This window comes from Sarcophilus harrisii, chromosome 4 (genome assembly GCF_902635505.1).
Source record: "Sarcophilus harrisii chromosome 4, mSarHar1.11, whole genome shotgun sequence".
Classification (NCBI taxonomy): Eukaryota; Metazoa; Chordata; class Mammalia; order Dasyuromorphia; family Dasyuridae; genus Sarcophilus; species Sarcophilus harrisii.
In genome coordinates, this window is record NC_045429.1 from 367869415 (window position 1) to 367889815 (window position 20401).

Here is a 20401-nt window from a genome sequence, read left to right on the forward strand (position 1 = left end):
AGGCTAAATACCATTAATTTCTTCAACTGATTCTCATGTGACTTAGTATTTAGTCATCTCACCATTCTCACAGTGGTCTTATGCATGTACTTCCATGCTGTTGGTGTTTGCTAAAATATGGTGCCATGAATACTAGTGTAGTACTTAGAATACAGAGCCTGCAGTCGAAAGATTCAAGTTCAAAGCCAGGATCACTCATGGGAATCACTTATCCCTGTTTGTCTTAGTTTCCTCATCTGTAAAAATGAGCTAGATAAGGAAATAACCAACCACTCCAGTGTCTGCCAAGAAAACCATCCAACTGGGTTCAAAAAAATCAAATGCAATTGAAATGATTGAACAAAGCAAAATAACACTGTGCCCTGACTAGTCTGGCCAGAATAGAGTATAATGGGTTTACTACTTCTTCAATATTGTTTATTATGACTCTCTTAAAGTAATTTCATAACACACTGTTAGTATTAGCCAACAATAGTGCATAAATGGGCTAGATTGTTGATTAAGTATTTGTAGTTTTTTTTTTCCACATTGTTACATTACATTTTCCATTATCCAATGAATGCTTTGTAGCTTTAGAAAATGTGTTAGTATACTATTTGCAATCATATAACATCATTCAGCAAAATGGTATAGTGCAGAGAAAACTAGCTTTTAGTCAGTAAGTATTGGTTTCATAACTTGTGTCTGATCAATATTAGTACAGTGACCCTTGGCAGTCCACTTACCCTCTCAGTGCCCTAGATTATAAATTGCAAAACAATTACAGATCCATATTGGTGCAGAGGAGTTTCCTCAAGTAGAGTTCCCTGTACCAATAAAATTATTAGTATTATTCAATTGTTTCAGTCATGTCTGAGTCTTCATGAGCCCATCTGGGGTTTTCTTAGCAGATATATTGGAATAGTTTATTTCCTTCTCCAGCTCATTTTACAGGTGAGGGAACTAAGGCAAACAGAGTTAAGTGTCTTGCCCAAGATCACACAGCTATTAAGTGTCTGAGGACTAATTTGAACTTGAGAAGATGTCTTTTTTACTTCATTCTGGGTACTCTATCCACTGTGCTACCTAGCTGTCCCAGTAAAATCATAGTTCAAAAAAAATCTCTGTCATTTAGGGAATATTGATTTTGAAGACATTAGCTTTTTCTCATAGCATTTCCCCTCCATGTAAAGATAGTTTTCAACATTCATTTTCTTTAAAAAATTAGCTTTTTATTTGCAATATACATGCTAGGATAGTTTTCAACATTTAGCTTTGCAAAATCTTGTATTCTAAGTTTTTTTTTCCCCTCTATTTCCTCCATCCCCCCAAAATCAGATCAAAAAGGAAAAAAAGGTAAAGAAAAAAAAGTAAGCAAATAGATACAAATACTATGTTCTGATCCACATTTATTCCCCACAGTCTTCTTTTTGGATGGAGTTGACTCTCTCCCTCACAAGTCCATTGGAATTAGCCTGAATTTCACATTCATTATTGTAAAACTTTGTGTTCCGATTTTATTCTCCCTTCTTCTCTTATCTCCCCTTTCCCAAGATAGCAAGAAATCTGATATAAACATGTGCAGTCATTTCAGACATATTTCCATAAGTTGTGTTGTGCAAGAAAAACCAGACCAAAAGGGAAAAAAAAACACGAGAAAGAAAAAGCATACAAATAGACAGGTGAAAACACTGTGCTTCAATCCTCATTGAGTCTTCAGAGTTCTCTTTGTGGATACGAATGGCATTTTCCATTCCAGGTCTTTTGGGATTATCTTGGATCATTCTATTGCTGAGAAGAGCCAAGTCAATAACAATTGATTATTACGTAATCTTGCTGTTACTGTGTACAACGTTCTGCTCTACTCACTTCACTTACACTTCATGTAAGTCTTTCCAGGCCTCTCTGAAATCATCCTGCTGGTCATTTCTTACAGAAAAATAATGTTCCATAACATTCATATACCATAACTTATTCAGCCATTCTCCAACTTATGGGCAACCACTCAGTTTCCAGTTTCTTGCCACTACCAGAAGGGCTGCCAGAAACATTTTTGCACATGTGGGTCCTTTTGCCTTTTTTTGTGATCTCTTTGGGATATAGACCCAGTAAAGACACTGCTGGATCAGTTTTATACTCCTTTGAGAAGAGTTCCAAATTGTTCTCCACAATGGTCGGATCAGTTCACAACTCCACCAACAATGCATCAGTGTCCCTGTTTTCCCACACCCCCTCCAACATTTATCATTATCTTTTCTTGTCATCTTAGCCAATCTGAGAGGGATGGGGTGGTATATAAGAGTTGAAAGAAATTGGCTTTTGCAAGAACAGGTCAGTATCGATGGAAATGCTTTGGTGCTTGCCCAGATGCAAACCTTATCTCATCTAACTTATTTTCTATCTTCAGAAATTGTCTAAGATGTACTGGAATTACTTTTTAATGGGCCCATCAGGCAATTACATGTCAAAGTCTTGGCAATATGGGTTTTTCCTCTAGAATGCTTGGTTTGAAGTTTCAGACATTACTTGTGGCTTGTATCATATTTATTTGTGTGACCCTGGGTCTTTCTTTCTTTCTTTCATCTAAAATCATTTGACCTGTTAGTGCCCCAGACCAGTTACTTTTGTGTTATTGTATATTTAGAGGCTCTGTCATGTTCTTTTTCCTTTTTTTAATAGCTTTTTATTTACAAGTTATATGCATGGATAATTTTATAGTATTGACAATTGCCAAATCTTTTGTTCCAATTTTTCCCCTCCTTCCCCTCACTCCCTCCCCCAGATGGCAAGATGACCAATACATGTTAAATATGTTAAAGTATAAATTAAATACAAAATAAGTATACATGTCCAAACCATTATTTTGCTGTATCGGACTCTGAAATAGTGTACAATTAGCCAGTGAAGGAAACAAAAAATGCAGGTGGACAAAAATAGAGGGATTGGAAATTCTATGTAGTGGTTCTTAGTCATCTCCCAGAGTTCTTTCCCTGGGTGTAGCTAGTTCAGTTCATTACTGCTCTATTGGAACTGATTTGGTTGATCTCATTGCTGAAGAGGGCCAAGTCCATCAGAATTGATCATCATATAGTGTTGTTGTTGAAGTATATAATGATCTCCTGGTAAAAACAAAAGGTCAAGAATTTCAAGGGAATTAATGGAAAAAAAAATCAAATGAAGGTGGCTTAGCTGTACCAGATCTAAAATTATATTATAGAGCAGCAGTTACCAAAACCATTTGGTTTTGGCTAAGGAATAGATTAGTTGATCAGTGGAATAGGTTAGGTTCAAGGGATAAAACAGTCAACAAATATAGCAACCTAGTCTTTGACAAACCCAAAGACCCCAGCTTTTGGGATAAGAACTTACTGTTTGATAAAAATTGTTGGGAAAATTGGAAACTAATATGGCAGAAACAAGGCATTGATCCACACTTAACACCACACACCAAGATAAGGTCAAAATGGGTTCATGACCTAGGCATAAAGAATGAAATTATTAATAAATTAGAGGAACACAGGATAGTTTACCTCTCAGACCTGTGGAAGGGGAAAGACTTTATGACCAAAGAAGAACTAGAGATCATTACTGATCACAAAATAGAAAATTTCGATTATACCAAACTGAAAAGTTTTGTACAAACAAAACTAATGCAGACAAGATTAGAAGGGAAGCAATAAACTGGGAAAAATATTTTTACAGTCAAAGGTTCTGATAAAGACCTCATTTCAAAATATATAGAGAATTAACTCTAATTTATAAGAAATCAAGCCATTCTCCAATTGAAAAAATGGTCAAAGGATATGAACAGACAATTCTCAGATGAAGAAATTGAAACTATTTCTAGTCATATGAAAAGATGCTCCAAGTCATTATTAATCAGAGAAATGCAAATTAAGACAACTCTAAGATACCCACAACACCCTGGCCAGTTTGGCTAAGATGCAGGAAAAAATAATGATGATTGTTGGAGGGGATGCAGGAAAACTGGGACATTGATGCATTGTTGGTGGAGTTGTGAACGAATCCAACCATTCTAGAGAGTAGTTTGGAACTATGCTCAAAAAGTTATCAAACTGTGCATACCCTTTGATCCAGCAGTGTTACTACTGGGATTATATCCCAAAGAGATTATAAAGAAGGGAAAGGGACCTGTATGTGCACAAATGTTTGTGGCAGCCCTTTTGTAGTGGTAGAAACTGAAACTGAATGGATGCCATCAGTTGGAGAATGGCTGAATAAATTATGGTATATGAATATTATGGAATATTATTGTTCTGTAAGAAATGACCAACAGGATGATTTCAGAAAGGCCTGGAGAGACTTAAACAAACTGATGCTGAGTGAAATGAGCAGGACCAGGAGATCATTATATATTTCAACAACAATACTATATGATGACCAGTTCTGATGGACCTGGCCATCCTCAGCAACGAGATCAACCAAATCATTTCCAATGGAGCAGTAATGAACTGAACCAGCTACGCCCAGAGAAAGAACTCTGGGTGATGACTAAAAACCATTACATTGAATTCCCAATCCCTATATTTATGCCCACCTGCATTTTTGATTTCCTTCACAAGCTAATTGTACAATATTTCAGAGTCTGATTCTTTTTGTACAGCAAAATAACAGTTTGGTCATGTATACTTATTGTGTATCTAATTTATATTTTAATATATTTAACATCTACTGGTCATCCTGCCATCTGGAGGAGGGGGTGGGGGTATGGGGTGAAAAATTGGAACAAGAGGTTTGGCAATTGTTAATGCTGTAAAGTTACCCATGCATATAACCTGTAAATAAAAGGCTATTAAATAAAAACAAAATAATGATCTCCTGGTGCTGCTCGTTTCACTCAGCATCAGTTCATGTAAGTCCCTCTAGGCCTTTCTGGAATCATCTTGTTGGTCATTTCTTACCGAACAATAATATTCCATAATATTCATATACCACAATTTATTCAGCCATTCTCCAATTGATGGGCATCCATTTGGGTCTGTCATGTTCTAAGATTTAATGTAAGTCTCAAGACCATCACAGTAACTTTGGGGGGGATGCTGTAGAATGAGTCCTATGGTCTCATTGATGTAGGGAAAATCTGGGGGAAGGTTACATCATTATCTACCAACATGTATCAGTAACTCTTCTGCAATATATAGTTTTAGAGAGTTTCCTGTAATATTGAGAAATTAAATCACTTGCTTGCTGTCAAACAGCCAGTATGTAGTTGAGCTAGAACTCGAATCTAGAACATTAAACCATGCTTTTGTTGTTGTTCAGTCATTTTCAATTTTGTCCAATTCTTCATAACCCCATTGGGTGTTTTCTTGGCAAAAGAGATTTAGGATGGTTTTGCCATTTTCCTTCTTCCTCCCATCTTATAGATGAGGAAACTGAGGCATGTAAGTTTAAGGTATTTTTTCAGGATCACATAGCTAGGAGTGTCTGAGACCAGATTTGAACTCAGAAAGGTGAGTCATTCTGGCTCCAGACTCAGTGCTCTGTGCACTATGGCACCACCCAGTAGCCTAAATTACAACATGCTCCTTTATCATAGTAATAGGTGGTTCACATTTGTTAAATATTTTCTAACAAATTTTCATAACAGAGAAGTTGCTACAGGTATAATTCAGATTTTTCAGATATGGAAGCTAAGACCTGGAGAATTTAAGCGATGTAGCCAATGTAGCATAGCAAGTAAATTTCAGAGGAGGGACTCAAACCTAGTTCCTCATGACACTGTATATGGAGAACTTCATCATCAGTAATTGGAAGGACCCTTAAAGATCATCATTTTATAAAACCAAGGTCCAACAGTGTTTAGTAACTTGGTAATAGATCCAGGTCCATGGATTCCAAATTTAGTGTTCTTTCCACTACAACACACTAGAAAACTTCTTTCATATATTTGAAAGATATCTTTCTACAATGTTGGGAAACATTTATCTACCATGTACTTCCTTGTTTAATGCTAGTTTATAGTGAATGGTTGGATAAAATATTTTTTTTAGTCTTATAAATATTAAATAATTTTTATATATTAATGAGAAACATCTTATCCTCCACCAAAATTCTTCCCTGGCATGGAGGTGACTACATTAATCAGGGCTATGCCAGTATAGGAAAAGTTCTGGTCACTTGTACTGGTTACTTATCTAGTAATGTGCCCTGCCCAGCTACAAAAACATCAATATAGGGCCAGTGAAGGTCTATGTATCTGTTGTCCCAAGGCCAATTTCCCCAGGTTTGTTGGGAGAAATAACTCATAGGAAAAACTATGGGCTGTGTAAGTTCCTAACTAAAATAAGAAACTTATTTTCTTTTTAAAAATTTTTCAAGTTTTTTTTTTTTAATAACAGCTTTTTATTTTTATTTTTTTATTTTTCAAAATACATGCACAGGTAATTTTCAACATCACCTTTGCAAAACCTTGTTTTCCAAATTTTTCTCAATGTTCTTTTGGTTCTGCTCAGTTCACTTTGCATCAGTTCATGCAAGTCTCTCCAGGCCTTTCTGAAATCAACCTCCTGATTGTTTCTTATAGAACAATAATATTCTGTTATATTCACATATCATAATTTATTTAGCCATTCTCCAACTGATGAGTATCTACTCAGTTTCCATTTCTTGATACTACAAAAAGATTTCTCAGAGTTGTCTTGATTTAGAGCCTTTTTTATATGACTAAAAATAGCTTTAATTTCTTCACCTGAAAATTGTTCATATTTTTTGACCATTTATCAATTGAAAAATGGCATGTATTTTTATAAATTTGAGTCAATTTTTTATATATTTTTGAAATGAGCCCTTCATCAGAACCTTTGGATGTAAATTTTTTTCCAAAACTGGAAAAACTGCTTTCCTTCAATCTTGGCTGTATTAGCTTTGTACAAAACCTTTTTAATTTAATATAATCAAAATTATCCATTTTGCATTTCATAATGTTTTCTAGTTCTTCTTTGGTTACAAATTTCTTCCTTCTCCACAGATCTGAGATACTGTAGATTACCCCTTCTTCTACTTTGCTTATAGTATCACCCTAAATCATGAAATCATTTCAATCTTATCTTGGTAGAGAGTGTTAGATATTGGTCAATGCCTAGTTTCTCCCACACCATTTTCAAATTTTTCCCAATGATTTTTGAAAAATAGTGGACTCTTATGCCAGAAATCACTTTGGTTTTATCAAACACCAGATTATTATAGTCATTGACTGTTTTGCCTTGTGAACCTCACCTACTCCACTGATTCACTACTCTTATTTCTTAGCCAGTACCAAATGGTTTTGGTGACCACTGCTTCATAATACAATTTTAGGTCTGTATTTTTGTTTTTTTTTTTAGTTCTTATTTTTTAATTTTATTTTATTTTTTAATTTTAATAACTTTTTATTTACAAGTTATATGCATGGGTAATTTTACAGCATTGACAACTGCCAAACTTTTTGTTCCAATTTTTCCCCTCCTTCCCTCCACCCCCTCCCCTAGATGGCAGGATGACCAATACATGTTAAATATATTAGAATATAAATTAAATATAGAATAAGTATACATGTAGGTCTGTATTTTTTAAGAAACTTATTTTCACCCCTATTGACTAGAAAGATTTGGATGACATCTGTTCCAAAAGCCTCATTTTATGGATAACGAATCTAACATCCCAACAGTATGAGTAACTTACCCAAAGTTTCATAGGTGGCATGAAGCAGAGTTTCAATTTGATTCCAGGACCTCTGACTTCAAACTCAGTCCCTTTTCTATGATACCATATTCCTTACTAAGCCTGTTTGCTATATAAAAATTTTGCTCATTGGTTTGTGTCCTGAGCAATATCTAGCAAGAATCGTCTTTTAGGGAGAGAATTTTTATTTGTTTTTTTTTTTGGGGGGGGGGGTTGTTTACTGGATGGAATATAGTCTTTTCCAAAAGCATCTGCTTTGGCTCTTTTGCCTCTTGTTAACATAATTCCCCACTGGGATTCAAGCCACAGTCAGGAGATATCATGGCATATTTCACCTTGGGCAGGCACTCATAATCCAGTGAGCTGGCCAAGTGGTTAAATCTCAATTACCTACCCCCACCCCAAACATTGCAGCTTGAAGCTTCAGTCCTTGCCAGCAGAATATAGGGCATTGAAAATTCCCTCCACCGCTCTCTTAGCCCCAAGTAGCAGTGAATCACTCATTTGAGGGATTTATTACTAACAACACAATTACTGTCCTATGCATGAAGAGCAAAGTTTCTAAAGAATGTAAAATCAACCACTATTTAGTTGAACAGAAACAGATGCAACAAGTTGAAATTTTTAAAAAACCACAGTCTGAAGAAAGTATTGAGTAGGCCATCATACAGGACTGTAATTTTGTAATTTTCTGCCTCTGTGTTTCTCTCACCATAAAACACATTGTATCCTCCCCACCTCCCAATTAATTTGCAAAACCTTGGCTTGGTGCAGCACAAGACAATTTTGGAGGCTTAACCTTAGCTTTTGTTCAGATAACTATCCCAAAATTCTGCTAATAACAGCCTAGGTCTCCTCTAAGATTTCTTCTGACTTCCCTGCTCTCAAAATAATCTCTGTTTTCAAGGCATAAAGTTAGTGTAATTAAGTGATTAATAGCAAATTATTTACAGAAGGAACATATTTTTATCTTTGGAAAAAAGTTGTTGAAAAACATAGTTATATCCATCTTTTCAGGAATAATATCAATCCAATCCAATTAGTACCAACAGAATTCCTGCCATGTGTCACTGTGGGTTGTGAAGGTTTGTAAGAGAATGAAAGTCACCATCCTTATCATATAATCTATTGTTGGGTGAAAACCTGAATGTATAGAGAGCAATAAAAATGTCACATAATCAAGTGGTGTCCCATGTGTGACAGATGGCAATTACAATAAGAGTTTGGGCCCAAATCTCCTGTCTTAGGATCAGAGGGGGAAGGGTCTTTGGAGATCATTTAACCTATCCGTTTATTCAATAGGTCAGGGACTTAAGTCCTTGATGGGATAAGTGATTTGTTCAATTTTTATAGCTAGCAAAAAGGAGAACCAATATTTAAAATTACATCCTAAGACTTGACCTGTCACTTTTTCTGTTTATAATAATAAGATACCTTTAATCTTTCAGGGTCATTCTTGACTACTTGATGGCAAGTAATACATATGTCTGCACACATATACACATATACCATAGGCATGTCAGGTACACATGCATAAACAAGGCAGATATACAAACATACATGTTTGCAATGTGCACACTTATGCATGCACACATGTGTAAGTATACACACATACATGCATACTGCTAAGTCATTAGAAATATCTGGAAGGAACCTGGTAGGCCATTTCATCCATCCCCCTAATTTTAGATAAGATAACTGAATTATAGGGTGATAAAGTGATTTTTAATACATAAGTATGATGTGCCAGAAGTGGGATATAAAATCCTACTCTTGGGGATGATTAGATAGCCAAAGCTCTTTTTTGTGGGATGGAGGAGCACAGGGGATGGATGTCATTTGATACCCACTCCACCATGCTAATCTTTGTGTGTGTGTGTGTGTGTGTGTGTGTGTGTGTGTGTGTGTGTGTTTTATGTTGTCATTGTTTCAGCTCCAGAAGTCAGCTTCTAGAGAGAGTATGGGAAGCTGATTTGGAAGCTTGTCAGCTTTTGATCCAGGGCTTCCAGCTTCCAGAGGTCAGCAGCTGTGTTTTAGGAGAGGAGATTCGGAGAGACAACTTAGAGATGGCCAACCCTGCTCCTGCCCTTGCTGCATCTGCCCCAAGGCCCACTTCAAAGAATGAACAGAAGCCCTTTTGTCAGCCAGAGGAGGAGTGGCAAGCGGTCCTGTATCCAACCATTCAGTGCTTTGGCTGGGAACAGAAGGAGGTACCCAGATTTTTCTAAGGGTTTTCCCCAACTAGTTCTTCCAGGATGTGGTTTCCCCAGGAGCAAATAAATCAATGCACCAAGTGTAAGATAGATTCTACACTGGGCCCTAAAAATCTGGTTCAGGAGCATCTTTTTCTAGAATTAAAATTTATTTAATATATAACAAAGATCAATTATTCACCAAGCATTTACTAAATACCAACTGTATGGCAGATTGTGCAAGGTGCTAGGTATTTAAATAAATAGAAATGAAATTTCTCAAGATGCCCATATTATAATCAGGGAGACAACAAGGACATACATAATAAATATATATGTATCAAAACACACACATGTGTATAATCAAAACACACACTCAAGTATGTATATCCATGTGCATAAATGTGTATACATATATGTGCATATACATATATATGCTTATATGAATATATATATGTATACACACACACACATATATATATATATATATATATATATATATATATATCAATCCAAGATAATTAAATATAAGTTAGTTAAGAAGGAGGACACTAGCATTTGAGAAGATCAGAAAAGGCTCCATCTGGGAGGTTTTACTTCAGCTATTTTTTGAAAGAACAGAGGTGAAAATGGAAAGTCCTTTGTCCACGTATAGCATCTAGAACCAAAGCCCAGTATTTAGCATCTCTGAGCTCCCTCTTTCTCTGTAACATATATTAAAAAATACAGTTGAAAGAGCAACAGCCCTGAAGTCAGGAGGACCTGAGTTCAAATACAGCTTTAGATACTTACTTATTTGCTATGTGACTCTGGGCAAGTCATTTAACCCACATTGCCTTTACCCACCTATCCCCCAAAAAAGAAACACAGAAAAAAAGACTTGACCTCTTTTTTGAAGAAGAGTAAAGATTGATATCTACTGAGGCTGAAAAGATAGGTTTGGACTAAAATTTGGACTAATTTCTGAAGGGTTATAAAAGCAAATTGGATGAGTTGGTATTTTATCCTAGAGGAAACAGGTTGTCGTTGAAATTAATTGAGTATGGGAAGTAGGCTAGTCATATCTTTTTTTTAAAAAATACTATCCATCTCAACAATCTTAAGCCTCTACTTAAAGAACAGAAAAAGAAAAAATAATGTATATATGAAACTATGAATCTCTATAATGTACAGATTGCTTTTAAAGTATATTTTAAATTTAACATTTTCTGCTTTGTCTATGACCTCTCCTGAATTGTTTTGGCTCTCTTTTGTATATTTTCCTTAATGTTTCACTGATCTTTACTGTCTCTTTGAATCACTATCATTCCCTATTTCTTCCTTTTGCAACTTTTCCCCATTATTCCCCATTTCTTCCCTTTACAACATTATTGAAGTCTTCTGTCATAACAAATTTGTGTAAATAGAACAAATTCACATATCAATCTTATCTGAAAATATATGTCCCATTCAGCACCTCTAGTCCCTCACTTCTTCTGATGGAATGGATACTTGAATGTGCATTTGAAGTGACTGATTTTGTAAGAAAGTCAACCATTATCACATTCTGCAATCCCTGATGACTTAATAAAATTACATTCTAAACTGATTTATAGATGGTTTCATTTTTGTTTGTTTCTTGAGTTGTATTACAGAGATGTCCACTTCTACAAGCAGGCATTTAAGGCCCCAGTCACCTTTTCAGTGTTTGCCTCATTTTCTTGGCAGATGGCTTCTATGGCTATTGTGATAGATTAAAGTGAGCCTTTTTAATGGAAAGAAAGTCCTTAGATAGGGAAAAGAAGCACCCTAAAGAAAGAAATGTTTAATGGAAGGTTTAACTTTGAAAGGGGCATTTATTAGGAACCCATCAAAAGCACCAAAGATTGATGGGGAACAAAATCTGTTGAGTCTGTGACCATAGGAAGCCACAGTGTTGTTCAATTAAAAGTAGGAAGTTAAGTCTCTTGAGTTTCATTTTATTCTATAAAGAACAGAATAGAATAATATAATCAAAAAAACATTGGAATTGGCTTAGGCTCTTATTGAGTAATTTTATATTTCAGACATTGTGCTTGGTGCTGGGATGGAAAGAAAGAAAGGATAGTTCTTGCCCTCAAGAAACTTGCAGTCTATAAACATTTATCTAGCATCTCTTTACCATGTGTGCTAAGAGCTTGGGAATACAAATAAGCAAAGGAATGGCCTTGCCTTCAAGGAGCTTACGATCTAATAAGGAAAGACAGTGGATAAGAAAGAAACTCAAAAGTAGATAGTGAAGGAGGCACCCAGCTCAGTTGTATAAAGAGAAGTTCAAAGCCTGGTGGGAATGAAGGGCTTAAGCAACCTAAATTTGGGGAAGAGCTCTTTGCTCTGCCTTCCAATCAGAAGGCCAGAGGACACTGATAAGATGTGAGTATCAAGGCTGAACCTCTCAGGGTGATGAGGTTCCTGGGCGTCTGATGGGAGAAGTCCTCTGGAGGGCATTTAGGTGTGAAGTGATGTACCATTATAACTGTTACCTACAGTTCTGGTGAAGGTAACAGAAAAGCTCCCTTCCCTGATGAGGCATAAAGTTTGCATGAAGAGGAGAAGGGGAAAGGTTTTTGTAATGGAGGAGATCGGAAATATTTTTTCCTTCTCACAAACCATGATAATCAAGACCCAAGAAACATTGGAACAGAAATCATTGGCTCAGGAAGATTTTAGTGGTTAGAAGCTTCTCAGAAGCTTTCCTATTCTCTACAGCTTGTTTCCTTCTAAGACCAGCAGAACTAAATACTGGAGAAAGGGAAGTGCCAAATAAGAGAAACATTGAATAATGGAAAATTCAATTTGTATTTGGCTCATGGATTTTGAAAAGACTCAAGCAAAGGAAGGGAAATGACAGCCAGGGGTCTCTTTCTAAAGCTGTTCTTGCTCTTCATTTAAATATTTCAAAGTAAGCATTTGGTCATTGAAGGCTGGGTACTTAAGTTGCCTTATGGCTAAAAAAAATTGTCTGTGGAGTTTTCTACTTAAGTAAAGCTCAACCTTGGCAGCTCCGTGGTGGGTAAGATACCCCAATTTTCTTTTCAAAAGGCTGTATCTGGAAAGCAATCAGCCACAGCTTGTCTCAACCCTTCCAGGAAATAAGTTGTTTCTTTTTATGGGTTTTCCTAAGGGAACTAAAGTTCCCTGGGCTGACTACTTTGGGAGGCAGCTTGATGTAGTTGGAATCTGGCAGAGCATTTGGTCTGAATCCCAGCTGGCTTGGCCATTTCCTTTCTGTGTGGCCCGGGACATCCACTAAACCTTTTTGGGCCTCACCTTAGTGCTATATCTATAATTTTCCCAGAGAGTTTAAAGTAAAGAGGATAAGCTTCAGCAGTGGTGAAAAGGGGTTGTGGTTGCAAGAAGATTCAGATTCAGGTTTTTCAGTTCTCTCTCATAGGATCTGTGAATCAGGGTTAGTTTTGTAATGGCTTTTTAAGTTTTTAAGACCCAAAGTTGCTAAGCAGGTACACATTTGCAATGATAGAAGTCCTTGCCAGGAACTCCTGGTATTAATGAAATTACAAAACAAACAAAAAAGATGTGTATACATGTATGTATGTGTGTTCAAACACATGTATATCCATACATGCTCACACACTCTCTACCTATAATTATACATGTCCCAAAATAACTTAAAACACACTAAGGTTTTCTATTTGGTATGTAATATTATATATATATATATATATATATATATATATATATATACACATATATATATTTATATAAATGTATACAATTAAAAGAAGACAAAGCAATAAAACAAAATCATTTTAAAAATCCTTACTGGCCATAAGAAGTAGAATCATAGATTGTTCAACATGAAAGTGACTGGAATAATCCATTCCCTCATCCATTCTCTCTTTCCTTCCTTTTTTTGTGCTGTTATTAAACACTTCCTCTACCAGGGCATCTTCCATGTATCTATGATTTTACTTTTTAATGACCAATAAGCATTTTTAAAAATGATTTCCTATTGTTGTTATTTGTTTTTATTTTGACTTCTTTTAAAAATGTTTTTCTCTTAATATCTTTGCTTGTTTAGTATTTTCCCCTCATTTTACAGTTTGGTATACCAAGGCCAAGTGAGCTAGCTGTTATATATTATGGTACAAGATCTTGATTTGGGTTGTGGAGTGAGCCTTATTGCCTCTATGCTTGGACAGATGCTGCGTTCCCCATCCCCTCCCAGGGGATAGATGTCTTGTAATTTCCTTGCACCTTTCTTCAAAATATCTCAAAGAACTGTGGAAACAATCAGATACTGTTAGGTCAAGTTTATAGCCCTTACAGAAATTGCATGGGGGCCAGGATGGAGCTGAGGGAATTAGAAAACCAAGTTTCTCTGCTATAAAACCTCCCCTTTGTATTTGTAGTCCTTCTGGTCATAATATCTACTTAATTCTGCCTTTTCTGTCTCCTACCTGCCTTGCCTTTCCTTTGGGTACAGAATGAACTCAATTCACATTATGCTTCAGGGACAGTGACACTCATTTATTCCTTCTGTCCTTCCTAGCCAGGCCCCATTCCCACACCACTCATAGCCAGGAATTCCTAGCAAAGAGACCTTCTTACCTAGACCAAAGACATCCTGGGAAGAGACAGGAGTAGTCATTGGAGCCTGATACTCGAGGAGCCTGCATTGTGAAGGATATCCTCTATGTGACTGGATTTTTAAATAAATTAAAAACAAGCCATCCATAAACAACCAGGTTTTACTTACAGATTCTGGACTACTCAAGCTCGTTTTATTTTGGATTTGGGGTGGGGGGAGATAGAGGAGATAATGGCGGTAAACACAGTTTGCTTCTTTTCCTCAGTATGAATGGCTGAAGTCATCAAAAGAAGAATGTCTCTCATCTCAGAGACAAGGCTTCCAAACCACAAAATATTTCTTCCTGACAAATGCAGACCCGGGGTCTAGTCTCTAGTTCACTTACTAGCTATCAATCAATCAATCATTAAGCATTTAATAAACATTAACTTTGTGCCAGGCACTGGAATATGAAAATAAAATAAACATTAAACAGTCCCTGACCTAAAGGAGCTTATATTCTATTGGAGGAGACATCATGTGTATAAAATAAGCATGTACAAAAAATATACAGGATGATTTAAGAATAAATATAAGATAATTACACACGTAGCTAGAAAGATTAAAAAAATGGTTTCATGTAGAAGCAACAGCCTTAGCAGAATTAGGAAACAGGGATGTGAAGATATAGAGGTAAAGTAGGAGTAAATTCTATATTTACTGGGGCAATTCCAGGTATGTGGCTTTGGCAAAGTTTTTTCAGGGCATTGGATACCTCATTTAGAAAATAGGATTGTTGCAAATCTAAAGACAGGAGGCTGGGCCAGATGATTTTTTTGTCATTTCTCCTAAGTCACATATTTACATTTTGGAGTTTAACCACAGGGTAAATTCCAACTTACCTATGGATTGATTCAATTTTTTCTGTCTCCTATCTTGGGGAAGAAAGAGAAGTCAAAAGGCAACCCCAATGGGCAGACTCTAGATGGAGAATGTTTGGCTAGCCTCTCGGTTCCCATACTAAAGTCATGGTAATAATTTGCTGCTGTTTCCTTTGCCTGGAATAAGGGAAGGAAGTGAACTCCTCTGATCTGCTGGCATGCCTCCTCCAGGAGCCTGGAACCACTTTTATGGTCCTTAAACCATGTAGCACCGTGAATAACTGGCATTTCTGTAGTTTAAAAATAGTTTAACATTTCTGATGAAAGTGGACAGGGCAGGAGGAGGAGGGAATTCTTAGTGACTACTTTTACCACTGAAAGAAATTTTGGCTGGCCAGATTCTATGGATCAACTTCAGTAATCCATGACAGGGTAGCCATGGATTAGGTAAGAAGGACAGCATAGGGAAAGCTTTCCACGAGCTTAGATTTTATTGGTGGAGACAATATATGCATCAGTAATCATATACTAATCCAATTCAATTTAACAAATTTTTATTATTAAAGATCTTTTCCAAGTTTGGCACTGTGTTGGATGCAAAGATAGATATTATGTAGTCATAAGACCATAAATTTAGAGCATTCCTTGCTTTACAGTTTTTCTTTTTACCAAAAAAAATGTTTTACAGTTTTACAGAAACATTCCTTGTTTCAAGTGTCTCTGGACCCTTGAAAAGTAGGGTTCAGAGACACTACTCAAGGTGATACAGGCATTTTTATTTATTTTCTTGGGGGAGGCAATTGTAGTTAAAGATGTGTTCAGTATTCAAGACCAGGTTTGAACTCAAGTCCTCCTGACTCCAGGGCCAGTGCTCTATCCACTGCACCATCTAGCTGCCCCTGTATATAGGGATTTTTAAATGGGAGAGTCCAAATATCATCCTAGTTCCTCTGACCCCAAATCAGTTGATCTCATTATTGCTACAGTGCTGCATCCCACACCACCAGAATATATTCATTTGCTTAGGGAGAATTCAAAGTCTTCTGCCAGAAGTTTACAATGAATTGAGCAAGGAAAGAAAAGGGGAGACTAGATATTTGAAAATATAGTATTGGTTAGAATATAATGGGGGCACAGGAAAAGTCTAAACAAAACACAAATTTTGAGAAAGGGAAAGATAATTTTCATCTGGGAGAAAAAGAAAATGTTTAGAAACCAATTAATTCAGTGGTGACAATAATATATGGGATTTATACCATGCTTTAAGGTTTGCAAAGCACTTTATAAATATTGTCTCATTTTATCTTGGCAATAATCCTGGAGTATAAATGCTATTATTATCCTCATTTTACAGATGAAGAAACTGAGGCAGAACACTTAAATGTCACAAAGTCACAAAGCCAGTAAGTGTTTGAGGATTAATTTGAACTCATCTTCCTGAGTCTAGATCCAGTTCTCCAAGATAATTACTGTGAAAGTTATGAGGACCTTCCCAAGTATCATGGTCTTCTTCCCAGGATGAACTGAGACATATTCATTTTGGTCTGGGTATTCCTCAGGGAATAAACTCTCTATATCATACTAATACTCCATATCATATCTACTCTGTTAATTAATCTAAGGTTAGAGAATTTGGAAGGGTCTCAGTCCAGGTCTCAGAAAACCAGAAATAGACACTTCTTATCTTACTGGTCATTAGATAATCCTGCCTCCTTAACCTGCCTAATACGGTTCTCAAAATTGATCATGTTTGTGACTGCCAGTCATTAATTGAAGAAGTAAATTCCATAATTGTAGGAAAACTCACTGTCTCTTTTCCTGTAGTAAGGTAAAATATAGTCCCTCAAAAACATGTCATCTTTGTTCAAAAGATGTGTGACCCAAGTAGTAAATATTGATATTCAACAACAGGGTTTACTGGACTGTGAGTAAAGTAGGACATGTCTTTTCAAAAGAACAAAGTGCACTATTTCCCTTAAATCTCACATGTACTCTTTCCAAAACCATTTGCAGACACAAATTTTATTTCTGTCTTAAATGCCAGAAATGACCGTCATTGAAGGTCGTTGTTTGATTCTATTTTCACAATTTCCCTTTCATCAGCGTGGCAGCTATTTCTTAGCAATGGGTCATTTGGATGGCATATTCTCAGAAACAAAATACTTCTCACAATTGAAATATCCACTCCTTCTATCCCCACCCAGGTATTAAAGGCTCCAACATTATGATTACTCTGTCCCTTCAAAGATCTGATTTCTTCTTATATTAAATCACCAGAAAATTTGACTGTTGGCCACATTGTGGACTTGAGGTGTCTACTTTAAGGTGTCTACTTTACAGTTTTTTCCTCCTCAACTGACAACAGAAGGCTAAGAAACCCCTTTGGCTAGTTCACCCTTGGCAATAAAAGCAAAATATACCAAAGAGAAAGGCATCTATGTCTGTGACTGACAGCATCCACACAAGTAGGGTTGTCAAATGAATCTGAAGCCCATTGTATTCCTACTTCTACAGTTTGGCTCTCCAGATGTTTCCCCACTAGACAGCAATTTCCCTTAAAATGGTGGTTGTTCAAAGAAATTAGAATCCCCAGACCAAATAGCATTCACACCTCAGCAGGAAGTTATTTATGTCCATTTAAAATTCATCTTTCTTCAATTTTGGGCTAGTATCTTTAGTTTTGTCTTCTGTGAGAGAAAATGACTTTTTAGCACCATGCAAGGACTGAAAGACAATTCAATGTTCATAATAGCCAAAGGAAGTGAAAATGATTCGGAATTTTCTTACTTATTTACTTAAGAAATTATGTACAAATGAAATATGCAAGTAGTTAATTTACATGTTACAAATACAGATACTCTAAAACTTTAGTAGATCCACAATCTCAACAGTAGCAGTCTGGAACAAATATAGCTTCACTGTGAGTCTGCCTTCCCCTGAGGGGAGCCTCAAATCTTTATCTAGATTAAAGAGAAAGTGAAGATGAATTCCTTACAAGTCTGTTTGTGCATTTATAGGCATAATGGATTTATGATAGGGTCTATTTTGAGATGTCTAACATTTATTCTTAAATACATTCTAAACAGATTGTTAAAGATGTATTACTTAGTGCAGATGATCATTTATCTGAATAAAATGTTTTCTAGACGAGGGCTTCTTAAACTTTTTCTACTTCTGACCCCTTTCTGCCCAAGAATTTTTCTTGTGACCCTAGTTACATAGGTATATCAAATAAGTATACAAATCAAACATTTACTGATAATAAATCATAATTTTGTGACCCTCACATTTAGTCATATGTAGTTGCAAATGACAGTTTAAGAAACTAGGTTCTGGACAATATGAAAGAGTGAGAAAAACACATGAGCATCTGTAGAATGTACTTAATATGCTAGATGGATCATCTTATTTTTTAATAGTATGTTTCTAAAAATTATACCACATAGCAATTATTTTAAAAAGCCAAATGCAAAGTTAGATCTATTTGCCCCACACTGATATCTAAAAAAATTACTTTTATGCACAAGAGAAGCATATGGTTATAAGTAATTACATCTGGTTTATCTCAACTACAATAAACTCCAGGAGACTTAAAAAGTGAACAGAAAATCCCAAGCTTCAAGTGAAGTCTTTGTACTTGCACGCGCACGCGTGTGTGTATGTGTATTTATCATACTAAAAAGAGTATTCATAGTGTTAATTTCCATTCATGTGTAGTTGAAAGCCCTTATGGGTAACTGACCAACCATTTCCTATTGTGTAAAGCTTTTTACCCAACTTAACAGCTGCTTTGTGACTTAAGAAAATAAAAATTGGAATATGAGTTGTTATAAGGATGAATATCAGGTCACTTTGATACTACAGAACATGACCATTTCTTCATCCTCGCATATTCTAAGGCATGGAAAAGTCTGGGTGGAATGAGCATCCACAGTGGTAAAATCACAAATCTTTGAAATATTAGAGAAGATTGACTTATAATAGAACCAGGAATAAATATTTATTGATTTTGTGTAATTTGGATTTAAATAAGCCAAGTTATATTTTGTTGTGAGACTGGGTGACCTTATCTCAATCTATTTAGTTTGTCTCTTTGGAGCTGGTGTTCTAGAGATATTTTCTTATTCTGTCTTGAAGTTATTTGAATCTTCTGGAACTATTTTCAACTAGGTACAACACCTAAATTATTTAATTACTTCTACTCAAAGGTTCTTAATCATTTTTCAGTATCATAGACTGCTTTGGCAGACCAGTGAAGCCTATGGACCTCTTTCCAAAATAATATTATTAAATAATTGAAGAAAATGCCAAATATTATTTAAATTTTAGTGAAAATAAAGGAGTATTTTTTCTTCAACTGAATTTGTAGACTCCCTGAAATTTCTATTAATCTCTGTGATACACCATGTATTTGAGGTCTCAGGAAGTTTCTTGAAGGTTTATGTGATGCTTTGGGCATGTAAACTTGTCACAAATGAAACTATCAGTAATAGCAGCCAGTCAGTATACAGATTTTATTAAGTGTCTGCTCTGAGTCCTGCCCTCAAAGGGTATTCCATTCTATTACATTTCTATCTATTCTATTCTATTACATTTTCATCAAAATGGTTATTTAACACAAAATCCAAATTCATTTTCTATTTAGAAGAAGAATCATAAATCTATAATATTCTTATCATAGACATGCACATAGGAAATACTAACATTTACCACCTACTTTTCAAAACAATTGTTTTTAGCATAATAAATTACATTCTTATCCCATTATTAACAGATATGTAACATTTGAATATGTCGTAATTTTTAAATTTTAAAAACTGATATTTACCAAACTAGTTAGAACAAAGCCTTCCTTAGCAGAAACTAAGCAAGAATATACCCCTTATTATGAGAACTCTGACGGGATGATAAATCTCTTGTTACTCTGATAATATGATGAGGAACCATGTTGATTCACCACAGTCTTTATGGTTTAGGCACTTGTTCAGGCCAGCAATAGACCGTATGTGTGTACATGTTGGTCTGAGGATAAACTTTTACAGATAAATGTTTTTCAAAAAAGAATTCTAATGAAAAAAGGCTGTCCAAGAAAGGAAATCCCATTTTCTATTTAAATC

At 35.7% G+C, this 20401-nt stretch overlaps 1 protein-coding gene across 1 annotated transcript in view; it reads left to right on the forward strand.

The window, feature by feature from the left end:
- The window catches only part of DISC1 (DISC1 scaffold protein), a 500053-nt gene that overhangs the window by 446608 nt on the left and 33044 nt on the right, over window positions 1–20401 (forward strand). The window contains 1 exon segment of the mRNA XM_031966908.1: window positions 9596–9872. Coding sequence (XP_031822768.1) covers window positions 9596–9872 — 277 coding nt within the window.